General features: G+C 34.6%; 1 protein-coding gene across 1 annotated transcript in view; it reads left to right on the top strand.

The window, feature by feature from the left end:
* Positions 1–10,562, top strand: part of LOC114054279 (acyl-protein thioesterase 1) — a 42,318-nt gene that overhangs the window by 29,549 nt on the left and 2,207 nt on the right. The window contains exons 6-8 of the mRNA XM_027877472.1: positions 3,059–3,132; positions 7,623–7,724; positions 10,299–10,475. Coding sequence (XP_027733273.1) covers positions 3,059–3,132; positions 7,623–7,724; positions 10,299–10,475 — 353 coding nt within the window. The remainder of the gene's footprint in view (positions 1–3,058; positions 3,133–7,622; positions 7,725–10,298; positions 10,476–10,562) is intronic.

Raw genomic sequence — 10,562 nt, 5'->3', positions numbered from 1 at the left:
CATTTGAACTCAGGTCCTCTTGACTCCAAGACTGGAGCTCTATCCACTGTGCAACCTAGCTGCCCCCTGGTGTTATATTTTTAATTATAGGCAGCTAGCTACCAACTTGATTATTTGAATCTTGGGAGCATGTTTTCCAAATTCACCTTAATCCAAGAAGCATTTATTACAGGTCTATTACATGCTGAGTTTTTGAGAATGCAAAGACAAATTGAAAATGTTATGCCCTGAAGGAGCTTATGTTCTTCAATGTATACATGATAATTTAAAGAGGTAGGGAGTGATTAGGTTTTCAGGTCAACTGATAAAACAATTTAATTCATAATAATACCTGGAGGATGATAGAACCTAACCATTATTATACAGCAGTTCTGAGTGAGAATATGAAGTCCCACTTTGTGATTCTAAGTACAGGCAGTTCTGCTATAACATGCCATAGGGGTTCTCAAAAATTGCTGTGCAATGCAAAATTTTGCAATAAAAACCAGCTTATGGGGACAATAGGATTGGGACTTAACACTCAAGATCTTCATCAGTGATCTATTTAATAAAAGATAGGAACATAAGAAAGGATAGCACAGTTTTATGTATGTTAAGTGGTTAAGAAACATGTAAGTACTACAGTACTGTGACACTAGGCTGCTGCTTGACCTGTACATCTGACTGCGGGCAGATCACAACTCTGAGCCTCCCAGAGGCCATAGGAGAAGGGAGTGGGATTTGGAGTAGGAGTGATGAGGGCTAGTCCTTCTCTACTCACACTTCTACTAACACTTTACCATTGTAAACAGTAACAGCAACATTGTGCAATGATCAACTTTGATAGACTTGGCTCTTCTTGGCAATGCAATGATCTCAGATGTTTCCAAAAGACGCATGGTAACTATGGAGTCTAAATGCAGATCAAAGTATACAATTTTCACCTTTTTTATTTGTTTTTTCTTTCTCTTGGTTTTTCCCTTTTGTTCTGATTTTTCTTTTACAACATGACTAAGGTGGAAATATGTTTAATATGATTGTACATGTATAACCAATATCAGATTGCTTGCCATCTTGGGGAGGGAGGAGGGGAGGAAGGGAGGAAGAAAAAAGTTTGGAGGGGCAGCTGGGTGGTACAGTGGATACAGTACTAGCCCTGGAGTCAGGAGGACCTGAGTTCAAATCCAGTCTCAGACACTTGACACTTAATAGCTTTGTGACCCTGGGCAAGTCACTTAACCCCAGTTGCCTTACCAGGAAAAAAAAAAAAGTTTGGAACTCAGAATCTTTTGAAAGTGAATGTTGAAAACTTTCTTTACATGTAATTGGGAAAAAATAAAATAGTATTTTAAAAAAGAACAAAAAAAGAAAGCCTACTTGCACCTATTGTAAAAGCTTAAGTTGGGGACCATTGGGCTGGGGGAAATCTTATTCCCCAATCAGTCTCTGTTTTACAATCCTTTATTAAACATTCATTCCTTTCAAGGATAGGTCTGTCCTTGTACTGTACCCCATCTTTATAGCTGTCATGGCTTCTCCACACCTGCAGTGTTTTTTTTTTGTTTTTTAACCATGTACATATATAAACTATGCATATGTGCATATTACTTTGTATTTAATATGTTGTGTATTTTGTATTGACTTAGCTATGTTCATAGTATTTTACAGAAATAAGCCATAGGCTCCTTGAGGGCAGGGACTATTTAAAAAAAAAAAAGACACTTTACCTTGACAGAGACCTGAAGTTTGCTTGTAGAAGTGGGAATCAAAAGGGGTGTTATTACTCAGAATGTTTCTTTATATATTGATCCCATTGGAACAAATTTAATTTTTGAAACACACATTATAGCAGAATTGACTGCATGCATCTTCCTACTTAATCTTTCTCTCTTTGCCAGCCCCTCACCCCTCCACCCTTGCCCCCTTAGTGTTAGAGGTTTCCTTTTCCTTTCTTTCCATTTCCTGATCAGTGGGAGTTGGGTATCAGTGTGTCCAAAAGGCAATTGGTGATGGTTCCAGTGGTGTCCAGAAAGTTCAGAAGAATTGAAAAGGTACTCCCTGGGGTACAGGGAGATTAAAATAAAGAGGACCATAGGACACCCCTTCTTCCTTTCTTCCATCAAAAATACTCCAACAGGAGATTCAGAGATGAATTATTGGATGGCAGTATATTCCAGGTTTAGAAAGGGAGACCCAATCAAATTGTGTGAAAAGGGACTGCTAGATCATTTGACTGATGCAGCTATTCCAGGGTAACTCTCACGCAAGAGATGGCTGGTGTTGAAAACAAACACAAATTTCGCAGAAATGAAAAAGTCCATGCTTGATTTTTATGTAAATTACTTTATTGCTGCAGGAAGAATTACTGCTTTTTTATTATGTTTAATAAAATAAGCATCAGCATGCCATAAATCGTAAGAGCTAACTAGCACCTGAGAAGTTATCAGTGTGAAAATGCCTTTGAAGATATCCCTGAAATTTTAGTTGCTTGAGTTTCAGAGAAGGGTAATAGGAACCAGTGTTTATCAGCCATAAGGAACTAAGAGAAAATTTTGTTTATTTTTATGTAACTTTAAAATATCAGTAATTTTATTGTTGGGGTCCTAAGTACAGCTTATTAGTCTTTGTGTTTGCTTTTGCTCTGGTTGAAAAATAAATCACCCTCTAGGGGCCTTCTATTAATTAGTTTTTTTCAACAATTAGGGTGATATTTGTATGACAAACACGTACCAGAGCTTACCTTCCAAAGCATAAATTATTTTCAACAATCCACTGTATCTCTGTAACATAAAATGATCTCGGAGTAGGACTTTAGCAGTACACAAGATGTTCCCCCATTTTAAATTATGGCAGTTAGGCACAGTTTAGATTTTGCCTTTAAAATATTGAATTTTTAAAAAAATTTGAAATAATTGTTAGCACTCATTAATATTTCTAGTGGGCTCTTAAGGCAACAATAAAATGTGCATTTTGAGGGAAAAACCCTATTTGCACTTTGCCAACGCTTGTTTATCAGCCTTAAATTATATTAGAATTAAATTTGGAGATTTTGTTAATTAACTCTTACTTTTATTTACAGTTAAGGCTTTAATAGATCAAGAAGTGAAGAATGGAATTCCATCTCATAGGATTGTTTTGGGAGGATTTTCTCAGGTAAGATACAAATTGTAATTACCGTTACATGAGAATCTGTGGTTCTGACTCTTGCTGAATCCATTTCTTAATCCTTATCAGGGAATGTTATAGTATCTTAGTTGACAGTCTTTGTTTTAATACTCATTTGGACTTTGAATAAACTGTGAAGACCTAATTTTCTGTTTAAGTTTTTTTTGATACCCTTTATGTTTTGTACACTATAGTCTTTTCCTGATATAAAAATTTAAAGGCTTTGAAGTTAATGTGCTAGGAGTAAAGGGATAAAATTCTTGTTAGTGGCTGGTCTGAGGTAGGTCATCTTTGAGCCAAGAAAAGGTTACCTAGTTGTCTTTCTTTTTCAGGGAATATAGAAGGGAGAACTAAGCCCATTACTTAATTTAAAAAAAATTTTTTTTTCCATTACTTAATTTTTAAAAAAATGTTGTAGAAATTTTGTTTTTCATCTCTTTGTCACTTCTTAAAACCTGTGGGCCCCCCCCACCCGGTAGAACCCCTCTTTCTATAAGAAAGAAAAATAATTAAAACCAAACAATATTGCTGTATGACAACATATATAATTATCAGTACTTATTGTTGACTTTCTTTAAAAAAAATTCTCACTAATGTCTTTTGTTTTTATATAACCTACACTAATCACTATATTCCTCTCCTAGAGAGCCAGTCTTCCTTGTAAAGAATAAAAGAAGAGAAAGGCAAAACAAAGTTCAGGAAAACTAAAATATGTTATGTGATGTTAACTGATATTATATGCAGTGTTCCATTTTCATGGTCCAGCACCTTTATAAAGACACAGGAGGAAGTGTCTTACAGCTTTCTTTTAGGAGAACTGGTCATCATAATTTTACAGCATTCACTTTTGATTATTTTGTTCTTTCCATTTATATTGTTACTATTGTACATATTATTTTCCTGGTTCTACTTCACTTTGCATCAGTTCATATGAGCTTTTCTGTGTTCCTCCTTATTTGTTGCCAAGTCCCAACCATTTATTAAGCGCTTACCGAGTACCAGGCACTGTGCTATATACTGAGGTTACAAATACAAGCAGAAAGAATGACAGTCCTTGCCCTCATGGAGCTTACATTGTAATGGGGAAAACACAACAGTTGAAGATGAGCTGACAAGCAAAGTGGGGTAGAAAGATACCCATGATGTCCTAAGAGTGAAGGATAGTTGGTCGGGGCTCTTCCTTCAAAAAGAGATTTATGAAGGAAGCCACCAGTAAGAGATAATTGCCACAGAGGTGCAGTGAGAAGACACAAACAGAGAAGCATGGCTGGTTAGGGTGCTTTCTAAAGTAGAGGTTTTCAGAGGAACTCACCAGTGGGAGAAGGGCACTGCAGGGGTGGAGTGAGAAGATAGCAGAAGCTATTATAGGGGATATGGAAATGAGGACAAAGTCTGCAAAGTCTGAAAAGTGAAGGATGACCGACTGGGGCCCAACCTCAAAACGGAGATTTTTAGAGGAACTCACCAGTAGGGTCATTTTTTCTCTGTAATTTCAAGTTGGTTTCCATAATGGGTTGGTCCAGTTTATAGCTGAACTAACAGTGTATTACTGTGCCTGTTTTAAGACAATAACTTCAGCATTGAACATTCTGTCATCTTTTTGTTTTTTTCTTTTAAATTTTTTTTTGTAAATAGTTATTTTCTTTTTTTTCCAATTACATGTAAAGATAGTTTTCAGTATTCCTTTTTATAAGATTTTGAGTTCCAGATTTTCCTCCCTCTCCTCACTTCTCCCCACGATGGCAAACAATCTGATATAGATTATACATGTGCAGTCCACGTTAAACATTTTTCCACAGTCATGTTGTGAACGAAGAAACAGATTTTTGTCATCTTTTCCAGTTTGCTAGGTGTGAGGTGAAATCTCAGAGAAGTTTTGATTTGCATTTCTCTTATTAGTGATTTGGAATATTCTTTCATGATTATTAATAGTTTGCAATTCTTTTGAAAACTATTCCTATCTTTTAATTTTCTATTGGAGAATTGCTTTTGATCTTACAAAATTCTTTTAGTCATCTTTATAGCTTAGGAGTCAGACCTTCATTGGAGATTTGATATGAAGACATTTCTCCCAGTTGACAGTGCTTCTTTATTCTAGTTGCTTTAGTCTTGCCTCAAACAGCACTTGTTTTATGATCCTGGGTAATATGCGCATGCATCATAAGTTATATAGGGACTGTTTTGCTCAAGGGCAGCTAGGTGGTGCAGTAGATAGAGTGCCAGGCCTAGCGTCAGGAGGACTCATCTTCTTGAGTTCAGATCTGGCCTCAGACACACTTACTAGCTGTGTGACCCTGAAGAAGTCACTTAACCCTGTGTTTGCCTCAGTTTCCTTATCTGTAAAATAAGCTGGAGAAGGAAATGGCAAACCATTCTAATATCTTTGCCAAGAAAACCCAGAAAGCTCATGAAGAGTTGGAAATGACTGAAAAACAGCAGAGCAGAGAATACGGGGGTATCTTCCTCTCAGTATTTTCCAAGATTTCATGAGCCTTTTGGCCTCCATATCACAATGCTGAGTTATTCTTCCTGTCTTTGTACTTTCTGCAAATTGGATTCACTGTACATTCCATGCCTCTCTTGAAGTTATTGCTAGAAACGTTAAAACTGCACAAGACTAAACATGGATCCCTGTGGTCATCTGTTAGAATTGACATCAGCCTATTATTAATTCTCTTTCAATGTGGCCATTCAGCTTGTTTCAGATCACCTAAATTATACTGTTTGTCTAGCCTACACCTCTCTATTTTGTCCACAAAAATAGCATGAGAGATTTTGTGAAATGTTTTGCTAAAATGTAGGTAAGCTATATTTATAACATTCTCCTGATCTACAAATCTATTAAACTGTTGAAATGGGATTAATCTTGCAAGACCGTTTTTGATGATACTGTTTGAGTTCTGTATATGATGACTGTTTCCTTTTCTACAAGCTCCTTAACTATCCTTCTAATAATCTAGAAAGTAACCAAGAATAAAAGTCAAATTCACTGGATTATAGATTGTAATCGCTATTCTCTTGTTTTGAGAAAATTGGGGTAACATTTATTCTTCATTCTTGTAGTCATTTCCATATTCTCCTCAGTATTTCAGAGATCATGGTGGCTCAGCAGTCACATCTATTAATAGTTTCAGTACATTGCAAAATAAGTCATTTTGGTTCTTACTCTTTTCACCACTTTTCTTGTGTATCAACTCCTATTAGCCATTTTTGTTCTGTCCTTTCCAGTCTAAAGATCAGAGAAAACAAAAGGAGTCACATTAAATCTAGGCCACTTTCCTATTGATGAACGGCAGCTTGTCACTCTCTTAAAATACAGCTAGTTTTCAGGTTCTAATCCAGTACTACAGGTGTGATCTGACTATGACATTCTGCTATAAAACTTTAATGTTGCTCATTCCGAATTTCATCATTTTTCATTCTGTTAAAATTGTTTAAGATTATGTTAGCTTTTTGGATGATTTACTGTCTGAATAAAGAAAGTAGTGATTAGTGCTTTTAAAAATGATAGTTTCTTTTTTATAAAATTTTCTTTTCAAAAACATATAACTTAGATTTTAAATTTTATTGTTTATATTGGAAGCCAACTTCTAATTTCCAAGGGATTACATTTAGTATGAGCATATTTGTGTGTATATATGTTGAGACTGTAGAAATTTAATGGTAGGACTAGTATGAATTTATTGAATATTTGAGAAGAAATATCTATTTCAGTACAGCATATAATATAACCAAGTACAAATGGGTAGTAAGTTTGTTAGAATTTATAGACTTTCATTATGTAATCCCATGTCATAAATATGTAAGAATTAATTGTTAGAGCCAGACCTTGAAGACAGCCTTGAATAAATCCTTTTATTTCTTGAGTCCTCAGTTTCAAAAATTACATGTCTTTTTCATGAGTAAGATAGTGGAAATTTTCAGATGAGGAAATGATTTTCAACTTTTATCCAGTGAGAGTCATATATACTATTTCTATTTTTTTGTTTTGTTTTTGGCAAGGCAATGGAGTTAAGTGACTTGCCCAGGGTCACACAGCTAGTGAGTATCATCTGTCTGAGGCTGGATTTGAACTCATGTTCTCCTGACTCGAGGGCCACTGCGCCATCTGGCTTCCCTGATGTATACTATTTCTAAATCCATAGGTTCAGAATTAATAATGTTTGAGTGAGATTTTACTGTTTTTTAATTCTTTAATCACAAGTACTTTGCAGGTGAAGAATTTCATTATAATATGAAATATTAATTTATCTATTAACTAATATTTTGTTACTTTATGAAAAGAACATTATTGCATTATTTAGAAATACAGTAGTATATACACTGCTATCCTTGCAGTTTTGATCACATTGATGAAATCAGTTATTTGGCATTGTATATGGAGAGACACAGCTTATAAAGAAAAAATTCCTTTGAAGCTGATAGCCAGCAGAACTTATGTTCAGCTTGCACTAATTTTGACATCTTCTTTTGTACAGGGAGGAGCTTTGTCTTTGTATACTGCTCTTACATCACAGCAAAAATTGGCTGGGGTTATAGCCCTCAGCTGTTGGCTTCCACTTCGATCTTCGTTTCCACAGGTAATATGTTTAATAAATGTAACTGACAGTATGAAATTATTACATATGTAATGCTAGTAAGAGGGTCTCTAGTATCCTTAAGGATTTTCCTCTAATTTTGCATTTTATTATTAGCATTTAAGTATATATTGTGGTAGAACACCATGCTTGAGTGCTAGGGTTATCTATAGTGTGTTATCTTACTGAAATAAAAGCACATATCCTGAAGAAACTTGTTGTTGTTGTTTTTTTAACTTTAAATTTGGTAATCATCAACAAAATTAAAATATATAACCAAGAATAAACAATAGCCATACTTGAAAAGGTAATCCCAGAGTTACAGAATTTGAGAATTAGAAGGGACCCAATTACCATCTAGTGTAGGGGCTGGCAAACTACGGCCCATGGGCCAAATTGCTCTACTACTTATTTTTGTTGGTCAGAGAGCTAAGAATGGTTTTTATATTTTTTAATACAATGAAACTTTACTTAAAATAAAATTTTAAATTAATAAAACTTTTAAAATGTAAAAACCAGTTTTCATTTGCAGCCTATGTTAATGGGCCATAGTTTGCTCACCCCTGATTCAAACTCATGTCTAAAAGAATTTCTACTATAATATGCTTGCCAAATGCTCATCAAGCCACAGATTGAAGACAATCCTCCAATGAGAAGGAAACTCACCATTTCTTGAGGTAGACCATTTCACCAAGTTTATTGTCTTTCTTCCCTCATAACTTTAATCCATTAGATTTTAGAGAGCTGTTGAAGAATTTTGAGTAGATGAACAAATTGACCTTATCTCCGCATGAGTAAGATTGATTTGACAGTGACATGAAGGATAAATTAGATAGAAGTGGGGAGAAATTGGAAGCTGAAAGAGTGATTAGGAAGATAACAAGAGTCCTGTGGTGATCATGATTGTACATGGAGAACAAGAGACAACAGAGGCCTGTCTTGGCTGACTAAAATTCTTAGTATTGCCTTAATTACTTGATTCCTGACAGAAGAATGACTTGTATCTGTATTTGCTTTGCTTTCAAATTTAATGGTTAGTTTTAAAAGGATTTTTTGTAAACATCTTATTTAAGCAGTTTTGCATGCTGTCTACCACTGACTTTCCTGTTCCTAGCCCCACTACAACACTCCCATGTAAAAACTCAGTATAGAGAAACAAATCAGCACTTAAGCCAATTTTTAAAAATGTATGCATTATTTTTCACGTCTAATGCACCAGTGCTGTGCTGAGAGGTGGGAGGTGTGCTTCACCATCAGTCTTTTGAAGTCATGATTGGTCATTGCATTGATAAATTTTCTGAAGTTTTCCTTTTCCTTTTTAAAAATATTAAATTTGTATTAATATTTTGTTTTTTACTTAAATACTTTTTCATGCATTACCTTACCCCTCTCAGACTGCTATCCTTTAAAGCAAAGACTAAAGAAGAGAATAAAAAAATACTTCAACAAAACTAGCCAACCCATCAAAATCATTTGACATCTCTATGTGAGGAAGGGAAAGAGATACTTCCTCATATCTGTTCTTTGGGGCCAACTTCATTATTAATTTTGAGGTGTTCAGCTCCAGTTGTTTTGATGTTCTTTCCATGTACATTGCTATAGTTATTTATATACATACACATACATGCATATATGTGTGTATGTGTGTGTGTATATATATATAAAATATATATGTGGTTATACACACACATATACACATTTTTTTCTGGTTCTGCTTACTTTGTATCAGGTTACAGAATTCTTCCCATCTTTCTCTGTATTCATCGTATTCATTGTTTCTTCTATTACAACAATATTCCATTATATTTATGTACCACAACTTGTTTAGCCATTCTCCAGCTGATAAGCATCTACTTTGTTTCCAGTTCTTTGCCTTTACAAAAAGTACTGCTATAAATATATTGGTGTATAGGACACTTTTTTTTTAATCATTGACATCCTTTATATGTGTGACTAGCAATTGCCTCTTTGGGTGAAGAGGGTATAGACATTCTAGTTATTTTCTTGGGATAATTCCAAATTGGTTTCTGGAGTTCACAACTGCATCAGTGCTTTATGTGTCTACTTTCCACAGCCTTTTCATTATATTACTCTTCCTGTCCTTGGTCATCTGTTGCAAATTGCTCTGTATGAGATAAAACCTAAGAGTTGTTTTGATTTGTATTTCTCTTATATTAGTGATTTGAAACATTCTTTCATATGGTTGTTAAAAATTTATACTATTTTTGAGAACTACTTGTTCATATCCTTTGACCTGTTGGTTTTTTTTTTTTTTAAACTCCTTTAAAATTTGTTTAGAGCCTCTAAAGAGGTGAGCAGCCTTTGGGGATGGGAATATAAGAAAACAGTTTTAAGAACAAATAGCACAGATATAATCTATGATCTTTGTGGACATTAGCTAGTTCTTAGACTTTAGATATGATATGTGTACGAAGTAATATACCCATTTCATTTCTTTCGCTTATAGTCCATAAAATACTTAATATTTATATGTATTTATCTTAAAGTTATCTGGCATGATGCCATAAATATTTGAACATTTAGCGAGGCAAATAACATTTTTTGGTTTTTTTCCAGGGTCCCATCAGTGGAGTTAATAAAGATATTTCTATTCTCCAGTGTCATGGAGACTGTGACCCTTTGGTTCCCCATATGTTTGGTTCTCTCACTGTTGAAAAGCTAAAAACATTGGTAAATCCATCTAATGTAAGCTTCCGTACCTATGAAGGCATGATGCACAGTTCATGTAACCAGGTAAATACTGTTTTTAGTGGTCTATGAACCATATATTTTTTCCTCTTGAGGTAATCATTTTAAAGAAGACAAGAATAAATGGCTTCC

The sequence above is a fragment of the Vombatus ursinus genome, unplaced genomic scaffold, assembly GCF_900497805.2.
Source record: "Vombatus ursinus unplaced genomic scaffold, bare-nosed wombat genome assembly UNPS02014812.1, whole genome shotgun sequence".
Classification (NCBI taxonomy): Eukaryota; Metazoa; Chordata; class Mammalia; order Diprotodontia; family Vombatidae; genus Vombatus; species Vombatus ursinus.
Note: the sequence above shows the minus strand (reverse complement) of the source record. Positions and strands in the feature narration are given on the sequence as shown.